This window comes from Panthera onca, chromosome D1 (genome assembly GCF_046562875.1).
Source record: "Panthera onca isolate mPanOnc1 chromosome D1, mPanOnc1 haplotype 2, whole genome shotgun sequence".
NCBI classification, from domain to species: Eukaryota; Metazoa; Chordata; class Mammalia; order Carnivora; family Felidae; genus Panthera; species Panthera onca.
The window spans coordinates 88,155,517-88,179,042 of NC_138348.1; the positions used below are offsets into that span (position 1 = coordinate 88,155,517).

General features: G+C 51.1%; 1 protein-coding gene and 1 long non-coding RNA gene across 6 annotated transcripts in view; one reads left to right on the forward strand and one right to left on the reverse strand.

Annotated features, from left to right (window-relative positions):
* The first annotated feature begins 417 nt into the window (after positions 1-417).
* On the forward strand, positions 418-21,632 carry ADAMTS8 (ADAM metallopeptidase with thrombospondin type 1 motif 8). Of its 2 annotated transcripts, XM_060604386.3 has the most exons (9): positions 420-1,670; positions 9,689-9,928; positions 10,734-10,869; positions 11,539-11,706; positions 12,683-12,984; positions 15,296-15,479; positions 17,893-18,065; positions 18,187-18,362; positions 20,420-21,632. In XM_060604386.3, exons 1-9 carry the CDS (start codon positions 474-476, stop codon positions 20,988-20,990), a joined length of 3,147 nt encoding a protein of 1,048 aa, XP_060460369.2. In that variant the 5' UTR covers positions 420-473; the 3' UTR covers positions 20,991-21,632. The 2 variants fall into 2 exon arrangements, with proteins under 2 accessions (XP_078289083.1, XP_060460369.2); XM_078432957.2 differs by lacking the exon at positions 11,539-11,706 and having other exon boundaries at positions 418-1,670.
* LOC132661093 (uncharacterized) overlaps positions 4,198-23,526 on the reverse strand; it is a 73,699-nt gene continuing 54,370 nt past the window's right edge. For all 4 annotated transcript variants that reach the window (XR_013550062.1, XR_013550059.1, XR_013550060.1 and 1 more), the window contains 2 exons: positions 22,358-22,926; positions 4,198-4,480 (listed from right to left, as the gene is read on the reverse strand). This is a non-coding gene — a long non-coding RNA (uncharacterized LOC132661093). The remainder of the gene's footprint in view (positions 4,481-22,357; positions 22,927-23,526) is intronic.

A 23,526-nucleotide genomic window follows, 5' to 3' on the forward strand; every position in this document is an offset into this window, starting at 1 on the left:
ATCCCTTTTGGGCCTTACAATTGAAAAGCTCTGGAACCTTCTCTAGAGACCTCTCTTCTACACATCGGATCCCCAGCAGTCGGGATACAACAGTCGGGATCCCCAGAGTGATTCTACAGGGATGGGAACACTGTCGCTGGGGCCAGTGCAGGAGCCTCTTGGAGCTGTGCCCTGGGCACTTGGCCTTGAAGGAGGTAGCAACTGGGGCCTTCCCAAAGGACTCTGTCTGAAGGGCCAGTCCAGCATTGCAGGAGTTAATGTGGGACCGCGCGTAAAGGGAAGGGGAAAAAAGTTGGAGTTGACACTTACGGGGGGGGGGGGGGGGGGGGGAGCGCGTCTCCCTGACTCCTGATTGGTTTTACATTTCATCCCATTTTTTTTCTCTCTCCTCTCTCGCTCCCTCTTTTCAGTTTCTCTCTCTGATCCCAGGGGAGGGGAAACGGGAATAGTGAGAGATCAAAAATAAACCTCTTATGTCAAAGCCGGGAAGGAAGTATAAATACGAAGGGCTCGGCAGCCCACTCGGTGCTTCCCGGGGTGGGGAGGAGGCAGGAGGCGGCTGCGCGGGGACTACGTGCGGGGCAGGGGCGGAGGACGGGCGCACGCGGCCCGGGGCGCCAGTTTGCTCGCGCTCTGCTCGGCGGGCGGGCGCGGGAGGAGCGGCCTTCGCCAGCCAGAGGGGCCGCTCGGGGACTGCCGTCGCCGCCGCCAGGCCCCCGCTGGCCCAGTCGGCCAGCGAGCTGATTGATTTGCTTTTTCCTGGAGAGAGCGGCCGGGCTGCGCTCGCGCCGCCGGCACCTGCCCGCGCCGGGCCGCCTTCTTCTCTCTCCTGCGCCGCTGCCGGAGCCCCCATGCCCCGCGCCGCCCCCCGGTGGCCGCCGCTCCTGCTGCTGCTGCTGCCGCTGCTGCCGCCGCCGCTGGCCCGCGGCGCCCCGGCCCGGCCCGGCGCCCGGGGGCAGGCCTCGGAGCTGGTGGAGCCCACGCGGTTGCCGGGCAGCGCGGGCGAGCTCACGTTCCACCTGTCCGCCTTCGGCAAGGGCTTCGTGCTGCGCCTGGCGCCGGACGCCAGCTTCCTAGCGCCCAATTTCAAGATCGAGCACCTCGGGGGCTCAGGCGGGGCGGCCGGGGGCGAGCGAGAGCTGCGCGACTGCTTCTTCTCCGGCACGGTGAATGGGGAGCCCGAGTCGCTGGCGGCCGTCAGCCTGTGCCGCGGGCTGAGCGGCTCCTTCCTGCTGGACGGCGAGGAGTTCACCATCCAGCCGCAGGGCGCGGGGGGCTCCCTGCACCAGCCTCACCGCCTGCAGCGCTGGGGGCCCGGGCCGCGCCGCGGGACCCCCGGGCTCGCCGCCGCCGCCTCTGAAGCCCACCCCCTCCCTGGAGGACCAGAGTGGGAGGTGAAGGGAGAGGGTCAGAGGCAGGAGAAAGGAGACGAGGACCAGGAGAAGGAAGAGGAGGAGGAGGAGGAGGAAACGGAGGAGGAGGAGGAGGAGGAGGAGGAGGAGGAGGAGGAGGAGGAGGAGGGCAAAGAGGATGCAGAAGGCGCCAGCGAGCAGCCACCACCCCTGGGGGCCACGAGTCGGACCAAGCGTTTTGTGTCTGAGGCTCGCTTCGTGGAAACGCTGCTGGTGGCCGATGCGTCCATGGCTGCCTTCTATGGAGCCGACCTGCAGGTAGGATTCGCTTTGCCTGGAGGCCCCCAGTCACCTCCTAGAGCCTCCAAAATCTTCCCTTTCCAGTTCCTCTGAGAAAACCCTTCACATCCCTCATCCTTCCAAGACCGACCCCAAGCAAGGTTCTTTCCTTTCTGAGAAGGTGCAGGAACTCTTTTCTTAGCCTCTGACCCCTGGGCTACCTGCTGCCCCCCCCACCCCCCCACTACCCCCCACCCACCCCCCGTCCTTTCTAATTTAGAGTGGAGGTCCTGTTGCCTCCTCCTCTGCTACTCACCTTCACCCCTCGCATCCTGAATCTCCTTCAGCACTTGGCAAACTGAACTAAAAGTGGGTTTTCAAGCACAACAGCTCCCCCCACCCCCCAACCCAGGCACCTGCCTCTCCCAACAGAGATGAAAATTGGACATTTTGGAAGAGCATCCACCCCGCCCTCCATTTCCCAGCCCTCTACTGGCTCCAAACCTGACAGGTTCCCAAGGAAAGTCAGCTGGGTTGGAAAGATGTGGCTGTTTCATTCCCTTCATGTACAGAACTGAGGTTGCCATAAGTAAAAGACATTGTTTGGAGGGAGTTGAACCTGGAAGGGGGCTGCCCAACTTCTGTGTACCCAGCTGGTTCTGATCAAGGGGCGTGGACTACCTTGCCAACCTGGCACTCAGCCCCGGGCAGAACTTCGCAGTGCCAGCATCAGCACAAGAAGGGAGGGGAACAGAATTTCTGCCTGGGGGTTAGCCTGGGAGACTGAAGCTTCAGTGGAAAAGGGAGGGGAGAAAGCAGTGGGGATATGAACTCTTTCAGTGAACGCTCCTTGTGGAGCCAGAACTCTCCTTGGTCCACCCCAGCTGCTCTCAGCCCAGACACAGCTCTCTACTGAACTTGGCTGGGCAGGAACATGGAGTTCAGGGGACAGCTCCTGTAGCCAGACCACATCTAACTAGATTCAGAGGTGGTGCAGACTCAGCAAGAGGTATCTGTGTCACCCTGTGTCCCAACACCTCCCCCAAGCACCAGGTGAAGTACAAGGGTTCCAGGAGAGGGCCGTACTTTCTCTTCCCCTGAGGAGCACAAAACCAGGGGCGTGCTAGGTAGAGAAGACCTGCCCTCCCAGCGGTCATAGATCCCTGCAGCAGGGATCCTGGCCACTGACGCAGTTTAGTTGATACTTTTTCAGTGATGGCAATCTTGGCCAGTGATCCTATTCTAGGATCAGCCCATGCCCAGCTGTTGGGGACACCGAGTGCTTCAGCACTCACCTGTGCCGAACAGATGCCGAAAGATGATGCACCCCATCTTTCTCACTCTGCAATCACGGGGAAATGCATCTAGATGGAAGGATGGGAAGAGATAGGGGTGAGTGGCCCATGTGGCTGCTTCTCTGGTTACTGTAGAAGTAGGCTCCTTTGCACACTGTTGTAGTATTCACTTCTGCCACGTGCTGGTAAGGCAGCTTTGAGCCATCGGTGTGGTCTTTCCAATGGGCTTTAGGTCTATGATGACTGCATATCTGCTTCCCTGCCCACCCTGAAAGCAAAAGGAGGCACCAGCCAACTCCCCTGACTCCTTTCCTCAAGCAAGTCCTCAAAAGGGTGGTTAATGGGGCTTCTCCCATCACAGGTTAGGGCCACCACACCTGGCTATTAGGGAGCTCTACCAGAGAAAGGCTGAAAGTACAATCATTGCAAACCCTGAGCTGAGGTGCTGAGCACTCCCCATGCATGGACCAGTTTCTGACATCTGCCTGAGAACCAGGAGGTAGGAAAGACAAGAGCACAAGGAAGCATCAGATAAAGTAATTACTTTTCAGGCTTCAGAGCCAAAATGTTTTCCCTACTGTCTTCCTACCATCTCACTCAGCCCATCACCTAGTAACTTAAGATACTGAGTATCTACCTCAAGGATATACTTGGCTGGGCTGGGCTGGGTCTGCCTCGGGTTCTCTTCACAGAGGCACCCAGGAACACTTCTACCCTTACAGATTTCTGACCGGATGACCCAGTACATGCTTGTCCCATCCCCTCTCCCTCCCCATATGCTGTTTCTGGACCACCCACAGACACACTCCTTGCACCCAGCCAGCCTCCATGGGTCAGAAAAGCATATCAGAATAGGCATCAGGCACCTGTATAGGCTGAGGGCCTCTCCCTAGGGGATCTGCTTCCAGGTCTTATACCTGAAGGAAAAGTCCTGTCTCAGCTGTACCAACTCCATCACCTCCCCTTTGGTCTCATTATGTCACAGCCAACTTATACCCCTGCCTGCTGTCACCACGCTGGGGTGGGGCAGGGGCTGAGGCACAGCTGCTTCTGTGACCTCCCACTGACCCCTCTGCTTTGACTGCTTACCAGCTGTGGAGATGCCACAGGATACACTTGAACTTCTCAGCTCAATCCCCTGGACTTCCTAAACATGTCCATGAGCTCAGCTAAGACAAGAATGAATGTCATGCTCTAGTTCCCCAAGACCTTGCCTGCCCAGATCCATATCCCCAAAATAGAATCCAGTTCTTTATAAGTAACTCTCCGAGGCATCTCCTAGAGACTTCATTTGCACAGATGGAAGGCACTTTGGGGTGTCTTAGCAGGCAGTGGTGTAAGGTAAGGATGAAGGGATTTTACCCCCTTGAGGGCTTGCATTTCCTCATCTGTGAGGCCAGACACCTGGACTAGGTCATCAGTGCTAATGTAAGCATCAGTGAGGCCGCTTTTCATGATGAGTCTTCTAGAAAATTCAGCACTATGTGGGGAAACCATGCTCTGAGTGCGTTCAATTTGCATAATGGTTTGTATGCATCGCCTCAGCGGAAATACCTGTGAGGGAGGCAGAGGAAAAAGGTTCAGCTCACAGGGAATCTGTGACTTTCTCAAGGTCACACAACTAGTAAGCAGCAGGTCTGGGTCACAATCCAAGTGTCCTGAACCTGAGTGCAGTGCTCTTTTTCTCTTGTGCCATGAGGTTGCGTTAGCATGAGAAGGGTGTGTGGCTCTGTGGCCCTACACTTGTCCATATTGTGGGAATAGGTCATTGAATCCAGCAGTCCAAAGATGCCCAGCCAAAGTGGGAGGCCCTATCCTGGGAAGAAACCACCTCAAGGCCAAGGGAAAGAATTAGCCATGCTAGAAGCCAGTCACACTGTTAAGCGACAATGAAGTTTTCCAGAACTCTGTACACTTGAGTTCACTTAATCCCTTGACAGAAGGGCCCCCCCCCCCTCCACCTCCCACCTTCTTATCTGGTTTCAGAGTTAATGAGCTCAGACAAAGGGGGCTTTCTGAAAGCAGGGACCACCTCGGAAGAGGCCATTAACTCTGTCTGCATCCGGCTGCTGCTGATTGTTCCCTGGATGAATCTGGAGCAGGAACGCAGTGAGGGGCAGGCTGAGCCGTGCCCCACACTCAGTCTGAAAAATCCATCCTGCCGGTGGATCAGCTGCCAGCTGAGCTCTGAATTCTTTGCTTAGCAGGGAGAGTCCTAGAAGGGGTAATCATCATCCCCAGAGAAGACCAGAGGACTCCCAAGATGTCAGCCTACCAGCAAGGGATTTCAGGAAAGGGTTAAGTCCTAGCGATTCCATCTCCCCTTTACCCATATCCTCTGGGAAAATGTCTCCCACAAGCCCACCTATCCCAGTGTGTCCAGCACAATCCCCACTTAGGCCTGTTCTGGCATAATTATTAATAGCATCATCTTCACTCTCAAAAGTGTCCTGGTTTGGATAAAAACAGAAGCAGACACACACCCCCACTGGCTCTATACCCCCCATGAGGATGGGGGAAAGACAAGTGTTACGTCCCAGGTGAATTATGTTCTCCTTCCAAGAGGAGTCTCTTCCAAGAATGGTCAACAATACACAGTTTTTCCCAAAGAAAATGCCTTGATATTCAAAGGTCTTTGATTTGCCACTTCTGCCTCCCCAGGTGTAGACAATGCCAGGGGTAAGCTTGCTTGCTGGCTTGATTTGGGTTTGTTTTGGCTATGCTGTCGCTGTCCTTGCAGCATCCAGGATAGGCAGCAGTGTGGTGAGTAAAAGCATATGCTTCGAAGGATAATCAAAATGACTGAGTGTCCTTGAGTAAGTTACCAATTTCTCTGGGCCTCGATTTCTTCGCCAGCAAAATAGGAACGGTTATACCAATGTCCTAGCATTGTCTTGAGGATACAAGACAATATAGAGACCACCTGACCCAGTGCCCAGCACATAGTAGGTGCTCAACAAAGAGGAATTAATACCAGAGTTGCCTTCGGTGATGACATTTGTCAGAGGAGGAGGGTAGTGTGGTCACACACCTTCATAGCCAGCCCACTGCTGTGTTGGCTCTGCTGTCCCACACAGCAGGGAGGCCTTCCTTTCCAGCTTGCTCAGCTCAGAGTGTTTAAGCTTGGCTCACTGTGGTTCCAGTAAGTGCGTATACCTTTGGAGAGGGACATTGCCCCTTGCTGGTTTTTTTAATGTTTTATTTATTTTCAAGAGACAGACAGAGAGAGAGAGAGAGAGCACTAGTGGGGAGGGGAGCAGAGAGAGTGAGACACAGAATCGGAAACAGGTTCCAGGCTCTGAGCTGTCAGCACAGAGCTGAACACAGGGCTCTAACTCACAAACCGCAAATCATGACCTGAGCTGAAGTGGGAAGCTTAACTGACTGAGCCACCCAGGTGCCCCGCCCCTTGCTGCTTTGAGAATGAGGAGCGGTGAAGGACATCAGTGCAGGACCCTCTCTCTTCTCCAATTACTTCTTTACTCTCTTTGGCCTCTCCCCCACCTCCTCGGCAGTCTGGGGCCCTGGGGAGACCCCCAGTAGGAAAAGTATGGCACTGGTTGCTGAGCTCAGAGTGTTTCCATGTTGCCGTGCTCCCCTGCCTTGCCTCTCCCAGGTGTGCAGCAAGGAAAAGCGGTGGGACCCACAGTGTGAAGAGCAAATGAGCCAAGCATAGGGATGACAGAGCAGAAGAAGCCGCTGGAAATGCATTTGGCCCAGACCCAGCCTTCTCCTGGACTCCCACTGCACTTGGCTTTGGCTGCCATGGGAGCTCTGGGGGAGGAATCTCCTTGTTTGTATTGCTAAGGATCAGAGTGCTATGTCTCAGCCTAGCTGGCTAGGGCATTTCTTTCTCTTTTTCAGGTCCTAGGGGCACTAGTGGAGGAGACTCCCTAGAAAGTGCCCCGCCTTTTCCCAGTGAGAATTAAGGGCATGAGGTCCCCAGGTCATTCAAGAGCGGGGATGTTGGACCAGCCCTGGCCAGGCTGGTCATGGGCTCCCACTTACCTGACATGGTTGCTGGAGGTCATCTGCTGTGCTGGGGCCCCCACACCACCAGGGGCACCATCTTGTTCACATTCTTTAGCAAGTAGCCCACACTTGTGTGGTGCACAGAGAGGTATATATGGACACCAGGTGGTGGAGTGAGCCGTCTGACCTTCTCCTTCACTGGCTCCTGAGCCCTCTCTCTGTGGGACTGTAAGTCGGGCCTAGCCTTTTGCCTAGGGTACTGACTGAGAATCGGACTCTCACAGACTGACAGCCAACCCCACCTCCCCAGGTCCTTGCCCCTAGGTAACTGCAAGAGGCACTGCAAATGTCAGGCTTTCCTGCCATAGTTTCTTAGAGGAGCTAGCAGTGGGGATAGCAGTGCCTCCCATCCCCAGAAGCTCAGCAAGACAAGAGAGAAGGGGAGGACCAGGATTTGGAATTTTAACAGACACACTGAACCACATAGTTCTTGTAGCTCTCTATAAGAATTTGTAGCAATGGAAATTATCTTCTGAAATAGCAACCAGAAGGACATCCAAATGCTCTCAAGTCTAATCCACTGCCTTGAAAAAAAAAAAAAAAAATGGCTCTCAAGCCTGCTCAGCCCTACAGTTATTTAGTTTCTGGAGAAGATGCTGTGAGCTCCCTGAACTGCAAAGGAGGAGACTCCCTGAAAATCTTAGTTTCGGGAAGCCTCCGCTGATGCCTCAGCCCCTCCTTTGTACACAAATGTACACCCCTGTGCCTTTGGTTTTCCCTGGGGACATGGCTGGTGCATGGTCCCCACTCAGCTGCATTGCCCGAGAGCCCCAGTCTGATCTGGTCAGCTTGGGAACACAGATCCTTCTTAAACCTCAAGCCTTCCGGGACCAATGCTGAGCAGCTGGCATCTTGTGTTAACGCCTTTTTTGTAAGACATCATCTCCCCAATTTTGAGATTGTGAAATTGGGACTCAAAAGGAAGAAATCTTGTAAAGAGAGTTGCAGGTTGCCTCTGAAGAAACCCTAGGGCTTGGTCCCTGGCCCATCAGATTTGACCCTTCCTAGGGCAAGAGCGCAGGAGACTCTGCCCCCTGGAAACAGGGAAGCCTGGCCAGGAAGCAGCCTCAGCGAGCTCCCATTCCCCAGCCCTCACCCCCAGTTGCATAATGATGTGATTGCTTTTTTTCCCTCAGGAATCCAGCTCCAGGAGCAAGTGCCAAGTTTCAGCTTTGCTGATAAGATGTTTACATCAGCCTAAACATAGCTGGAGTGCTTGACACGCTAAGGAACCTGCCAACCCCTGTTTGTAGGGCTTACAAAATACCTGGCTCGTTGCCTGCGAGGTGAACAGACAGATCCCATTCACAAATAATGGGATTCGTCTGGAACTCCCACACATGGCCTCAACCGACAGAGCCTTTCACCTCTGTCCCTCTTTAGCCTTTCACCCTCCTCTCCCCCTCCTTCCACTCCTACCTTCCAGACCACAGGAAAGAAAAAAAGAAAGGCTTATGGGAGACAGTGCCCTAGGAAACAGGGAGCAGGGCACATGAATGGCAGGCTCAGCTGGCCACACTCCTGGCTGAAAGCACACGTGCCTTTTCCCCCTTTTCTTCTGCACAATAGTCCAAGAGGACTCACTTCTAGAGGTCCCTGAAGCAGGACAGTGAGCTCCATCTGGCTGCTTCCAAAGCCTTGGGAACAACCCAGGGGTAGGACAGAGGCCAAGCAATGATGTGGACTCCTTCAGCTGGCCTGGGCAGACCTGGAGGCAGGTGTGATCCTAAGCTCCTGGGTCTCATGAGGTCCACTGACTTCTCTCAAGCCCCTGGCAGAAGGGAATAGACCTGGGATTGTCTAGAAACCAGCAGTCAAGCACTGGGAAACTTAACGCAAAGGGTGTAGACCTCAGAGACAGACGTGCTTGGGCTGGTGTCTCGGCTTTAAGAGCTGTGTGACCTTAGGCAGCTTGTTTGACTTGTGTGAACCTCTACTCCCTAATTCGTAAAATGGGGGTGACAGCGTCTACTGCACAGAGTTAGCATGAGCATCGAGTAAGGTGTGGGTCTGGTGACTGGTGCAGGCTGGCTACTGTTAGTAGTGATTATCGGAGCAATCTGCGGGCTAACAGTGCCCATCCTGAAGAGTAGAAGTTACCCAACAGGCACCAGGAAAATGCTCAACTAGATTCTAAGGGGCACATTCTACTAACCTCGAACACTCAAACAATTGCTTCTGGGCTGAGAACAGAGAGGGGATGGGGGTGGCTGGCACAGAGGCGGTTGATGTCAACGTTAAGGTAGAATAATCAGTGCGGTCCAATAGGACTTTCTGTGATGATGGAAATGTTCTGTCTGCTGAGTTTAATACAGAAGCCTTGAGCCATAGATGGCTACTGATGTACTTGAACTGTAGCCAGTGTGACAGAGGAACTGTAACTTTAATTTTATTGCACTTAAACTTTAGATTTACGGAGTCACCTGCGGCTGGTCAAGACGTTAAATGCACAAGTTTTGGAACCAGGCCATCTGGGTTCAAATGCTGGCAGTATACTCATTAGCTTTGTGTTCTGGGTCAGTTACTGAGCCTCAATTTTCTTACAGGTAAAATGAAGGAATACAACGCCAGGGCCTCAGGGGTTTTGTGAGTCTTCAGCAACATGCCGCAAATCCAGCGCTCAGCACAGAGCCTGGCACATAGGACGCATATCAAGGGGTGGTGGCAGTGGGCAGGCAACAGGCCAGGAGATGTAACCCTCCCCTCGACCTGCCCCCTTCTTCCCAACAGAACCACGTCCTGACACTAATGTCTGTGGCAGCCCGAATCTACAAGCACCCCAGCATTAGAAACTCCATCAACCTGATGGTGGTAAAAGTGCTGATCGTGGAAGATGAAAAGTGGGGCCCAGAAGTGTCTGACAACGGTGGCCTTACCCTGCGTAACTTCTGCAACTGGCAGCGGCGTTTCAACCAGCCCAGCGACCGGCACCCGGAACACTTTGACACAGCCATTCTGCTCACCAGACAGGTTTGTGGGCTGGCTCCAGAAACCCCAGGGAGGAAGGGAGGCGGGATGGGCGGATCAAAAGGGAGGGCCACTAAGGCCTGCCCAAACATGGGAAATGTCTCCCTGCTGGCCCCAGCTGGACGCCAGGAGCCTCATGTGCCGAACGACGACGAGGGGGAGGTCATGAGGACAAGTGTGAGGTATTTGCAGGGGAAGGACAGGAATCTTGCAAGGGCCCTTTTCCAAAAGTTTGTGACCAGCTGTCTGCTGAGGTCATAACAAGAGGAAATGTGCTCACACTGCCCAGTAAGAAATCGGGAGCTGGAACGAAGAGAGGAGAGCCATCTGCAGTGGTTGTTAAACACAGAGGCAGGTAACCGGAGATTTGGTAACCTCCAAACCAGGAGGCAGGCCTGCCCTCCTATCTGGTAAATTGAAACAGAGCTTCCCAAAGGCTGAAGACTCTAATAACATGAATCAGGCGCTCTTGAGGTCTTCAGTCCTCACAGCAGCCCCACAAAGCCCCGTTTCACAACTGAGGAAACTGAGGCACAGATCGGCCACACAGTGGTAGCACTCATAGTCAAGCCTACACAGTCTTGCTGCAGGTCAGTACTCATAACCCCTGTGCTACCCTGCCTTCCAAAACAAGCTGGCCCCAGGACACACCAACACAGAAAAAGAAATGGGTTTCCTCACACGAGTGGCCTTTGTGAAGAAACAGGGCCTTTGGCTTAAAAATTTTCCTTCAACTCAGGAAGAGCAGAAACAGAAAGATGTTCTGTTCGATGTCTGTTCTCATGCCCTCTCTCTCTCTGCCAAGCAGAACTTCTGTGGGAAGGAGGGGATGTGTGACACCCTGGGCGTGGCGGACATTGGCACAATCTGTGACCCTAACAAGAGCTGCTCTGTGATCGAGGATGAGGGGCTCCAGGCAGCCTACACTCTGGCCCACGAGCTAGGTAAGACTTGCCATGCCACATCTACTGTACTGTGTCAGAGGGAACTGCCGCTTCCAAATCCAGGCCAGCCCAGGGTCTAAGGAGTGCAGATCTCACACACGGCCAGGTTCTACTCAGATTTATGACAGACTGATTATATGCAAATAGATACTGTGCTTTCTGTATTGCCACCCTGAGCATGAGTCCATAATATGAAAATAGGGTCTTGGACCATCAGCAGAGGTCACCAGCAAAATGCCAAATGAAATAAATGCTCAGGTCGAGTTGCGATGCTTTGCCAGAGCTAAGTGGTAAGAACTCTGGGAAGATCCATTGGCACTGCATAAGCAAGCAAATCATTGAGGTGCATGTGAATTTAGGACAGGCTGAGGCAGAAAACAAAGGGAAATCAATGTTCCTCAGTATTCTGTGAAAGCTTCCCGAGAGAGAAAAGCCCAGAGTGAAGCCTGAAACAAAAATCTTTAAGGAACAGGGGCATGGCTGTTCCCATGAGGAGCTGGTGACTGGTTAGCCCTTGAGATGCCTTCTTCTGTCAGCAGAGGGTAACTGTCTTACAAGAGGGGGGTGGGTTGGTGCTAGGCCTTGTGAGGAGCCCTCAGGGAGGGGCAGGGCGGAGTGGAGGGCAGTGGAGGCCAGTTAGGGTGGACTTCAGGTCTCTCTTTACCCCAGGGCACGTCCTCAGCATGCCCCACGACGACTCCAAGCCCTGTGCACGGCTCTTTGGGCCCATGGGCAAACACCACATGATGGCACCCCTCTTCGTCCACCTAAACAAGACACTGCCCTGGTCTCCCTGCAGTGCCATGTACCTCACGGAGCTCCTGGACGGCGGGCACGGTAGGTGTCCCTCCGGCTTCTTCCTGCTTCTTTCTGGCCAGCTGCTGGTGGTTGAGGTCTGCCCAGCCCACCTCCTGGATTGCTAGATTGCCGTTGGCACCTGCGCTGTTTCTGGCTGAGCTCCTTCACAAAGCATCAGAGACGTTTAGGATAGAAGACACCAGAGATGTGTTCCTCACCCAACCTCCCGTGCTATGGCAGGCTAACCATCCTCACAAGGCATGCTCTTCCTTGCCCTATCTTCTAGCGGCCAGTGTGCTGGGCTAATTTAGATGATTAGTCACAGAGCAGGTAGAATTAGTCTGAGAAGGTTTACCTGGAAGAGGTGGGCTTGAACAGAGCTCAAAGGGATGGAAGAATGTAGTACAGAGGAGAGAATAGAGCATCCGGACTGGAGACATAGATCATGCAGCAGCTTAGAAATGGCAAAGAGGCAGGGAATGAGTGGTGTGAGAGCAAGGGCAAGGGGGATGGGGGAGAGGGGTGGCCTGGTTGAAACAGTTTGACTTATTGGGCAAAGCCCTGAAAACATAATTTATTTGTGGTTGTTCTCATTGAAGAAGATAGGGACACCTATGATACAAAAATAATAGATTATCCAAACACCAATCCTTTGACTTTATTTTGCATGCCATGGTTTTTGAGAGCACATTTACATCCCCAATTATATGTGATGTAAATTAGTATGTCAGCTAGCTGGTCTTCCCTAGGTGAACACTGAATGTATTCAAGATGTTCTGGATGACAACAAAAAAAATTCAATCCTAGTAAAATGTTTACTACTGATAGTCAAAAATGGGATAGGCTCATATAGATGATTGAGTGTTGACAGTTTTTAGCTTGTCAAATAAACTACGATGGCTGGGCCTTCAACCCCAGCAATAATGTGGGAGTGTAATGTGGGAGGCTACGGAGAGCTGAGAGAGGGAAACTCCTGCTTCTCATTCTTGTTCTTCTGCTTTCCTCCATTTCTCAGGAGACTGTCTCCTGGATGCTCCTACCTCAGCCCTGCCCCTCCCAACAGACCTCCCAGGCCGCAGGGCCCTGTATGAGCTGGACCAACAGTGCAAGCAGATCTTTGGGCTGGGTTTCCGCCACTGCCCCAACACCTCTGCGCAGGACATCTGCGCCCAGCTCTGGTGCCACATGGATGGTGCTGAGCCCCTTTGCCACACGAAGAACGGCAGCCTGCCATGGGCTGATGGAACGCCCTGTGGGCCTGGGCACCTCTGCTGGGATGGCAGCTGTCTGCCTGAGGAGGAAGTGGACAGGCCCAAGGTGAGGGACAGCCACTTGGGGGTGTGGAAGGAGAGGGAGAGGGAGGCTGTTTTCAAGGAGGAAACCACACTTGAGGGCCATGAACTGAGAGACTTTGGGCTAGGCTGCAACCATGACCTCTAAGTAAAATCACTCATCTTTTAGCAAACAAAGCAAAGCATATTTACCCAAACTCAAGAGGAACTCTTCGAGGCTGTACTCTCGAATGACAGATGGTGGCAGATGGATGACGCCACCAGTGCTCAGGGCATTTTGGGAACTCCCCCTTGGTAATTGCTTTGGGGTTGACTTGAAGGCTTGTGAGGATTGGTGATAGGTATGAAGCATTCCAGCACAAAGGCCAGAACTTCGCCACTCAATAGAGGGAGGCCATCATGAATTCCATTACAAACAGATAGAGTGATAACAGAAGACGAACATTCAAGAACTGAGGGATATGTATCCATATCCTACCTGTGTCTGAGCTGCATTCATAATCAGAGGTCAGGAGAATGAGATTAATTGTGAGAATTCAATAATCAAGAGGGGAGAAGGAATCAAAGCTGTTTCTGACCAGGCAGAGAAAACTTGGCCTAGGACAGAGTAAACTTACAAGAAAAACCAAGGCTATGCCAGCAAGAGTTTTTAAATGATTCGCTTCTTTGCCCTGCTCTTAATACTTCCAAACCGTGAGGCTGATCACATTTCTCTTACTGCGAGTCACGGAGCCCTGCCTATGAAACAGCATCCGCTGAGTTTTGCAGCCTGGTCCCGGTCCAGCACTGAATCACCGGGGTGGCCTGAGCACTCCCTGTCCAGAGGACTAACCTCAGTGGCATGTCCTTTGCACTGAGGCTCAGGAGCGGGCTCGGGCCAGGTAAGCCACACTCTATCTAAGCTCGAACCAGGGCAGGATTCACGGATTCATCCTCAGCCACTTATCCTCCCCATTCAAACACTAAGCTTCTCTTCTAGGTACTGACCCCCACCCCCATCCCCCATAGCATGTGCTTCATGCATTACTGAGGAGAGGGGAGGGGGTCTGTCCAACATTCCCCAGCATCAGAGCCAAACTCAATGCAGGGAGACTTTGACAAGGAATGATCATGGGATGATGTTTACCGTCTATTTTTAAGGACAGAAAACAGTTCATAAAACACTATATAACAGAATCAAAAGTATGTAAAGTAAAAACATCACATCTTTATTATTATTCAGAGCAAAAGTATAAGGAGTTATCAATGAAAATTACATCAGTGGTTTTATTTGGGCAGTGGTATTTTTTTTTTAATTTTTTAAATTAACGTTTATTTTTTTAAAGAGAGAGAGAGCAGGGGAGAGGCAGAGAGAGAAGGAGACAGAGAATCCGAAGCAGGCTCCAGGCTCTGAGCTGTCAGCACAGAGCCCAACGCAGGGCTCAAACTGAACGAACCGAGAAATCATGACCTGACCCAAAGTCAGACACTTAACCAACTAAGCCACCCAGGCGCCCTGGGTAGTGTTTTTGTTGTTGTTGTTGTTTTTTTTAAGTGTTATTTTCTCTTTTATACTTTTCTGGGTTTTTCTTTTTTTACATAAGTAAATAATACTTTTGTCATTTTAAAAAATTATTTCGCTTTTGAAAACTCTATGAACCTATCAAGGGCAAAGTTCTGTTCTCCTGGGTTGATTGTAAAGATAGAAGCAACTCTATTTCCCGGACATTATCCTACCACTGGAACTGGTAGCTGGTAGACAGATAGCAACAGTTCCCAGCAATTATTACTTTAAACCAGGACTTCTCAACCTCGCCCCTAGAGACATTTGGGGCTGCATAAGTCTTGGTTGGGGGGTGGAAGGGGAGGATGTCTTCGTCATTGTTAAATGTTCATTGTTGGATATTTAGCAGCACCCCATCCTCTATCCACTAGAGGCCAGCAGCATATGCCCTCCCCAGTTGTGACAACTAAAATGTCTTCAAACATTGCCAAATGTCTCCAGAGGATAAAATTGGTCCAGATGGAGAACTGCTGCATTAGACACAACCTTATTCCCATAAAATGTTGTTTCATTCAACAACTAATACCGAACACCTTACTAACAGCAAGACACTGTTTTAGACACAGGGGAGTCAGCAGTGAACAAGTCCCACACAGCCTCCATGTTCAAGAAGACGATAACCAAGCAAATCACATAGTCATTAAACAAATGATTAGGGAAGCTTACTGAACAACACCCACCATTATTATGAACATAACTAGGTGAGGAGGTCAGGGCCATGGCCCCCTGTTACACTGACAGCTGAGGCCTCCTCACCTCTTCTCCTGATTTAGTGCGGCCTTGTGTGTTTCAGGCTGTAGTGGATGGAGGCTGGGCCCCATGGGGACCTTGGGGAGAATGTTCCCGGACCTGTGGAGGAGGAGTACAGTTTTCACATCGTGAATGCAAGGACCCTGAACCTCAGAATGGAGGAAGATACTGCCTGGGTCGGAGAGCTAAGTATCAGTCCTGCCACACAGAGGAATGCCCCCCTGATGGTAATGACCACTGATGGCCACGACTGTTGTCACTGCAGCAAATCCCCAGACAAGAAGTAGGGTGGGTCTCCTGGGGATGCAGAGCTTTCCTGAGATCCAGATATGAATGGACTCTGCAAGACACCAAATTTTAGGGCAAAGCTTAGTGGCCCCTAGACAGCTCTCACTTGGGCTGGGAGAGCATAGCAAAGTCAAGGAAAGAAATTGCCCTTGTCTTCTAAGATGTGGAAGTAGAGGATGTCATTCCCAACCAAACTCATTCAGGGGGTTGGGGGGAGCTCTGCAGAGAGGCGAGAGTCTAGGATACTAATCCTCCTGGAGGCATCTGAACCCTCGTCTGTGTGCAGAATAGAAGTGTTTTCCAAAGCAACTGTCAGAGCCAAACCTCCACTGTCTTTCCAGCCAACATTCAGCCTAGGGCGGAGGGAGGGTTTCTGAATCTGATTCTAGTGCACATTCCTTCTGAGAAGAGTTGCCCATCTTCCCTTGGGGCCATGGCAACTGCCTAATGGAACCTTACCAGGGAGCAGCACCACCTCTAGTTGGCATATATTCCTACCCCCTAGTTCCCGCTAGAAAGCATACACGTTAACTCAGAGGCAGCAGGGGTAGCAGCAGAACTGGTGAGAGGGAATCATTAGACGTTTTTCCCCACCATCCCATCCAACTCCCCCTTGTGCAGCTCCAGGAAATTTTGGCAGGCAGCAAAAGACAAGCAGAGTTTTAAGGGAGATTCATCCAAGTGCAAAGACACACTGACATTGGGTTGGTGTCTAACAAGGGAATCTGTAGGCTTTGCAGTTTTGCAATGGCATGAGGGATCAACAATGGCATGAGGCTCTAGAAATTTTGCCCTGGAATCATGAGAATTTGCCTGGCATATGGGGTAAAGAGAAGGAGAGAGAAGGGAGAAGGGATGACTATAAGGCACAAGGTAAACATGGTGATAGTATGATCTCAGGATGCACCAGTGTCCGTCCTCTCAATCAAGTGGTTTTTAGTGCCTCTTGTGTGGCTCAAACTATAATAGGTGTTATAAATGACCTTGTAAAAATGCACAAGACATGTCCTCAAAGGACTTGCAGTCTAGTTAGAGATCCACCTGCCTTTTACAAAGCAATTAAAGCCTAATCTACGAGGCCTAGACCCCTAGACTTATGAAGAATTCGGAGCAAGGAAAAGCCTGAGCTAGTCTGAACCTTCACAGGGAGTTAGGGCTGAGCAGGGCCTGTACAATGGAGATAGGAATGAGGTGTAGGAGGATGTGTGCCAGGGAGGAGATGGGAAAGGTTTGAGAGGGGCTAGGATTCACTCAGGTGGAGCCAAGCGGCATACTAGCCCTTCAAAGCTACACAACAAAGGTTTGTGAAAGCTAAAAATGGTATCTGGAGATTCTCTGCACTGGCTGTCCATCAGGGAAGCTTTTTGAAACACAGAGGCCCAGACTACTCAGGTGCATTGAGTCAGAATCTCAGGAGTAGGACATGGCCATCTGTGTTATGAAAAGTGTCCACAGGCCATGCAGATGTACAACTAGGGTGGAGAACCTCGGTATTAAGAGCAGGTTTAATTTCAGGATTGTGGGGTAAAAACAACAACAACAACAACAACAACAACATATGTTACTCCTGACAGATTGTTCTGGAAGTAGCATGTAGCAGGATGGGAGAGGAGGCTGGGAACTAGGTCTCACATGAAACCGCAATGCCTCTGCTCGTGGGAGGTGGACTCAGATGGTGAGAGTGGGAAGGAGATACTTAAAATCACAGATTGTCCTGAATAGAGTGTAGGACTTAACAACAGGTTGGAAATAGTGGATGTAGACGCTCAAATGTTCAGCAGAAACCTGATTCCAGTGTCACAGCAGAATGTGGCAGTATCCCCAAGTGCAAACTAAACCAGTTAATGGAGAAGCCACATGGAGTTGGGCTTTTGCTGAGCTGGAGGTAATCTCACTACTACAAATGGAGGTCCCTCCAGAGACAGCCAGAATTATAGCCGGTGAGGAATAGGGGCAAGATCAGAACCAGAGATAGATCTAAAAGTTCTTGGATACATGTCCAATGTCACCAAGGAAGTCAAAATAGAGCACAATTAGCAGGGTCCCAAAAATATACTCCATGGAGCATTCAAGCTTACTGAGTTGTCCCCTGTAACTACTAAGTTTATTCATTTATAAGATAAAATTGGTATCTTCCCCAAATGGAAAGGACATTTATCCTTACCTTGCCACATGGACCTAGATTGGGCGAGTCTAGGAATGTTGAGCCCAGATGACACTGGACCTGTGTCCTGGGATTGGGTCAAAACCAGGAGGAATAAAGGGGCTCTGAATCCTGGCATTTCTAGTGCTGGGTCATCCCATGCTCTAGGTAAGCCATGTTACCTCCATGTAATTTCTTACTCTTTGTAGGGAAAAGCTTCAGAGAGCAGCAGTGCGAGAAGTACAATGCCTACAATTACACGGACATGGATGGGAACCTCCTACAGTGGGTCCCCAAGTACGCAGGGGTGTCCCCCCGGGACCGCTGCAAGTTATTCTGCCGAGCCCGGGGAAGGAGTGAGTTCAAAGTGTTTGAGGCCAAGGTAAGAATCCTGCTGGAGCTCAGAACTACGGGTGGGGAGCAAGGCCACCTGGTTCGACCCCACCTGTGGGCTCCCTCTGTGCACACCATGCCCTCTGTTGCCCTCCCTCTCCCCACTGCAGGTGATCGATGGCACCCTTTGTGGGCCCGAGACTCTGGCCATCTGTGTCCGTGGCCAGTGCGTCAAGGCTGGCTGTGACCATGTAGTGGACTCACCTAGGAAGTTGGACAAATGTGGTGTGTGTGGGGGCAAAGGCAATTCCTGCAGGAAGGTGTCTGGTTCCCTCAACCCCTCCAGGTGAGTAACACCCATAGTCCTGTGCCTGGGTTCTAGAAGAGCTGGAATCACATCGGCCTAAGTGTGGACTGTAGCGGCCAGTTAATACCCACGCAGCACTGAGCTGTAGTTTCTCTGTAAAGCATTGGGAGGCCCCCCTATCTCAGAATCATTATAACAAGTCATAAGATGGGCGGAGCCCTTGGCATAGTGTCTGACCCATAGAGAGGACGGTGCACAGGGCAGCCAGAGGCCCCGAGGATAGGGGTGTATCAGCTCTGAGTCAACCAGCAATACAGCTATGCTGACTAACCAGGGCCTTGGCCAGAAAGCAGCTCTCCCAGGCCTGTTTTGGGAAGGACATCTCGCCCTACACCTGGTGAGTCCCACCCTTTCTTCAGGTGGATCTTTCAGAAAGTAGTACAAAGAGGGGGCGGGTCTTGGTGGCCTTAGGGCTTTCATGAATCTGACAACTCTGGATGCTTTGTCACGTCTTAAAGCCATAAGTTCATAAAACTAGTATTTAAGTGCTTTTATCCCTGTAGCCTCATTTGATTCCTAAAATAAGATCAGATGGCCAATACTATTATTCCCCATTTACAGATAAAGAAACTAAGGCATGAAAAGATCACATGATGCTCCTAAGGTCACACTGATAGTTAATGACAGCCGGGAAGAGAACCCAGGTGTCTTAATCCTGCGCTATCTTTTTCCTGCCGTGGCATACAATTCCCGGAGAGGAATGGCAAGGGCATATGTTACACGGCCACACTGTGCCCCTGTCTGTCTCTCACTATCTCTCACCTTATCGGTCTCAGAGAACAAAACCAGCCTACAGCAGACAACTTGGCAGTCTTCAAATTTAAACTCAAATGATATAGAAAAAAAGAAGCATGTGGTGTGAGATATTCAGATACTGGGTCCGTTAGCTGGTTTTCTCTTAGGCATTAGACATATGGGGCTGTGGATTCTTTCAGAGCTGCCCTCAACTAAGTGGCTAGCCTGAGTGGATAGAAAGGCAAGAGTAGCAGAGAACTGACCGCCTGTCCTCAACCTTCTTTGCTTTCTTCCCAGTCTATGTAACATGAGCACTTTTGCCCCAGAAGAGAAGACTAAAAACTAAGGTTTTTCCACCCCACATAAAGCCCTAGACCTACAGTAGAGTTGAAACATATTCCCCGGGGTGCCTGGGTGGCTCAGTTGGTTAAGCATCTAACCCTTGATTTTGGCTCAGGTCATGATCTCATGGTTTGTGAGTGTGAGCCCCATGTCAGGCTTCATGCTGCCAGTGCAGAGCCTTCCTGGGAATCTCTTTCTCTCACTCTCTTTCTGCCCCTTACCCTCACACACTCATGCTTGCTCTCTCTCTCTCTCTCTCTCTCTCTCAAAATAAACTTGAAAGAAGAAAGAAAGAAAGAAAGAAAGAGAAAGAGAAAGAGAGAAAGAAACACATTCCCCAAGCAGCATCCTATCTTCTCAGAAGCACACAGCTCATGCTGTCTGGACACACCGGAGGAAGGCAACTAGAAGCAGCATTTATCACTCTGGCTCCTGCCCTGGGGCCCTTTTAACCAAATACTAGGGACTGATCGGCTCTAAGAGGTAGAGTGAGATGTCCACCCTGGTTGGATTATGGAACGGGTGTGTGGAACAGATTTTTCCACATGGGTTTGAGCTTTGAGTATGAAAGTTGCCAAGCAAAGTTATATACCAATGCAAGGAGCTAAAAGTGTTTCGAGATCTCACTTGAGCCAAGAGCGGCCAGGTTTGGCAGCACTGATGCAGCTTTGCAAACCCTTCTGGGATATCTTCCTCTGTGCTGATGTCCAGATCCACACATCTAAACTCCAAGCATTTGAAACAGAGTTACCAGGCAAAGCAAAAACGCTTGAATATCCCAATGCACAGAACATTCCTATTGGCCTCAGCAGCTTATTTATCAGGAACTTTGGGGCAATTACTTGGATGATTTGCTGGTGGTTTGTGTCTGTCCACCCTGGTCACCAGCATGCTAACTTCCTGAGGCACTGAGCTGGGTAGCCACTGGTCCTAAGGGTGTCTTTCTGTTCCTATCATAGTTACGGCTATAATGACATTGTCACCATCCCAGCTGGTGCCACTAACATTGATGTGAAACAACGGAGCCATCCAGGGGTCCAGAACGATGGCAACTACCTGGCATTGAAGACTGCCGATGGCCAGTACCTGCTCAATGGAAACCTGGCCATCTCTGCCATAGAACAGGACATCTTGGTGAAGGGGACCATCCTTAAATATAGTGGTTCTATTGCCACCCTGGAACGGCTGCAGAGCTTCCGGCCCCTGCCTGAGCCTCTGACCGTGCAGCTCCTGACTGTCCCTGGTGAGGTCTTTCCCCCCAAAGTCAAATATACCTTCTTTGTTCCTAATGACGTGAACTTCAGCATACAGAACAGTAAAGAGAGGGCAACCACCAACATCATTCAGCCCCTGCTCAACGCGCAGTGGGTGCTAGGGGACTGGTCTGAATGCTCCAGCAGCTGTGGAGCTGGCCGGCAGCGGCGGACTGTGGAGTGTCGGGACCCCCATGGCCAGGCCTCCGCCACCTGCAACGAGGCCCTGAAACCTGAGGATGTCAAGCCCTGTGGAAGCCAGCCATGCCCACTGTGATCCAGCGGGGTGAGGCCAGTCTCGTGCTCATGGACTTGGGGTGCTGGAGTGCAGACAAAGGTACCCACTGTGGCAACCCTACCTATGGAGGTGGCGTGGCCTACCCAGGCCTGCCATTGCCATGGCCACTCCAATTCGGCATGAATTCACAATGCGGAGAAGAGAACGGGGACAACAGATCCTAAAGTCTACTATCTGGTGGGTTGAACCTAGTATGGGTTCAGGTAGAGGACATAGGTTAAAAGGTAAAAAAAAAAAAAAAAAAAAAAAAAAAAAAAATGCACTTATTGACCCAAACAGGAGACTCAGCCTGTTTGCAAAGGACTAGTAGAGTTAAATGAAAAAAAGTTTTTCCTATTTGGTTTCCCCGATAAATAATCTACCTCAGGGGGAAAAAATTAGTAAAACAGAGACTCGGAGTATGGGGTTGATGGCTAATGTCAAAGCTCCACAGCTGCGCCCCCGAGCCACCTTCAGAAATGACCTTGACTGTCTTCAGTATTAAAATCCATTGCCTAAAGGGCTGCAGAGTTGCAGGACTGTGGAGAGCCGTGCAGGGTCTCAGGCTGCACCTGCAGGGGCGGGTCCATTTCAAGTATTTATGCAAATGTGTCTCTGAACTAAAGTGTGATCTTGTGCCAATGCAGTGGTCTGATGTGGTTCACTATTTCTTTGGAAAAGGCAGAGGACCCAGAGCCCAAGGACGGAGGCTAAAACTAGGTCAGCTGACCTTGAACACACACAGGGAAGCTGGCACCTTGCCTGGGTCTCTCGGGCCTTCCTCTTGCTGAATCCAGCTCATTCAGGCAACTCTTCATCATAATCTAGACCAGTCATTCTCAAATTCGAGCAGGCATCCAGAGGGATTCTTAAAATACAGATTGCTGGGCCCTACCCCAAGTGTTACTGATTCACTAGGTTAGAGAGGGAACCTGAGAATCTGCATTTCCAGCAAGTTCCCAGGTGATGTGGAGACTGCTGGTTTGAGAACCACTGCTCTGGTGGAAATACCCAACTCTGAGGTAACAGTGGCTGTGAGATGCCTCTGGGTTCATTATTCTTGAGAAAGACTACCCCATTCCATTCTGCAAACATACACAGCCTCCCTTTGATATACTGACCAGCCAGAGATACCAGATTCTCTGCGGACCTGAGGAAAGCTGAACCCATATCTAAGCACTGTCATCCCAACGACCTCAGTGCCTTCTCTCCACATCAGACTTTATCTCCACCTCACCACTCTCCTGGCCCCAACAACTTGCAATGGTCCCAATCAGCCCTTTCTACACGGAACTGCATCCTCCACCTGCTACCTAAACCCTACCTGAGAGCCCCAGAATCCCACCTTCCACTCTGTATCTCCTCACCTCTTCCTGGTTCAGTCTTCCATATGGTCTAGTGTAGAGGGAACTCAGTCCTTGCTCATAAATGGGTACAATGAAACAGACGACATCAAGAAGTGACATTCTAGTGAAAAGAAGGAACACATATAAATTCGCATCTTCCATTTTTCATCACTTTGACCCCTTTGTCCCTCCCTTTTGCTTTCTCTCAAGACTCACTCAAATAACTAGTGACATGGGCAGAGAGGATGCTATAGGGAGCCCTGGTGTGAGTGAGGAAACAGTGCCCTCTGGGAGGACTCGCCCTGGGAGCAGGAAACAAAATAAATTGGATTCTGGCTCCTACAGTGCCCTCAGCAGGTCGCTGCTGGTCAGCTCCATGTGGTGCACAGCTCCACATGGAGTTGACCACTTTCTCCCTATCTGCTGACTCTAGTGAGGGGGAGGCCAGGCTTACCTAAACATAAACAAGCACACACACAGGCATGTCGATGACGGCTAGTAAAACCAGATTCTTCCTTGCCATGCACCAGTTTTGTTGAGACTGATGTATGTTTCTGCAACTCCTCATCTCCTTCCATTTCTCACCCTCCCTAGAATAAGCAAAGCCAAGTGTGTCCCCCATGCGCTGCCCAGAGCAGTCCAGCTGTGCCAACCCTACGCAGCAGGGACTGCATTTGCCCTGGAGTTCAGCTGGCAGCAGAGCTGCCGATGTGCAAAGCAGAATGGAATCCAGCTTGGCTCTTCCTTGCTGTGTGGGCTCGGCCAGGCTCACAGAATACATACTTGTTTGTGTCTGGAAACTCAACAGCTGCAGTGCAGGGACTCAGAAAATAGATCTGCAGTGAGAGACCACACCATTATTTCCCCTGGCCAACCTCAACCACCCTTGGAGCCCCGAGAAGGGAAGACTACATTTCCTCTGCCGAGAGTTTGCGTTTTCCTGCTAGTGCTCCTGATGGAAACTGGTACTAGTGTTTGCTAAAGTCCCTAAGGCCCTGACGCGGCAGGTAGCTTGGTCATTCATCTGGATCCTCTGAACATGTGCCAGAAATATTTCAGAGGTGGTACATTAGCATCAAAGTTCATTTCTTTCATCTTTAATGTAAGTGAATCCTTGCCTGGGGTTTATTCTCTGCCCTTTATGCCCCTGTAGCTGACCAGAGGGATTTGTGAATTTATAAAACTATGCA

Bases quoted from the DNA above. Each gene is read 5' to 3' on its own strand.
- ADAMTS8 (XM_060604386.3), top strand. From the start codon at position 474: ATGTCAAAGCCGGGAAGGAAGTATAAATACGAAGGGCTCGGCAGCCCA. The intron at 11,707-12,682 runs GTAGGTGTCCCT...TCCATTTCTCAG, and splicing joins GCTCCTGGACGGCGGGCACG to GAGACTGTCTCCTGGATGCT. The intron at 18,363-20,419 runs GTGAGTAACACC...TTCCTATCATAG, and splicing joins GGTTCCCTCAACCCCTCCAG to TTACGGCTATAATGACATTG.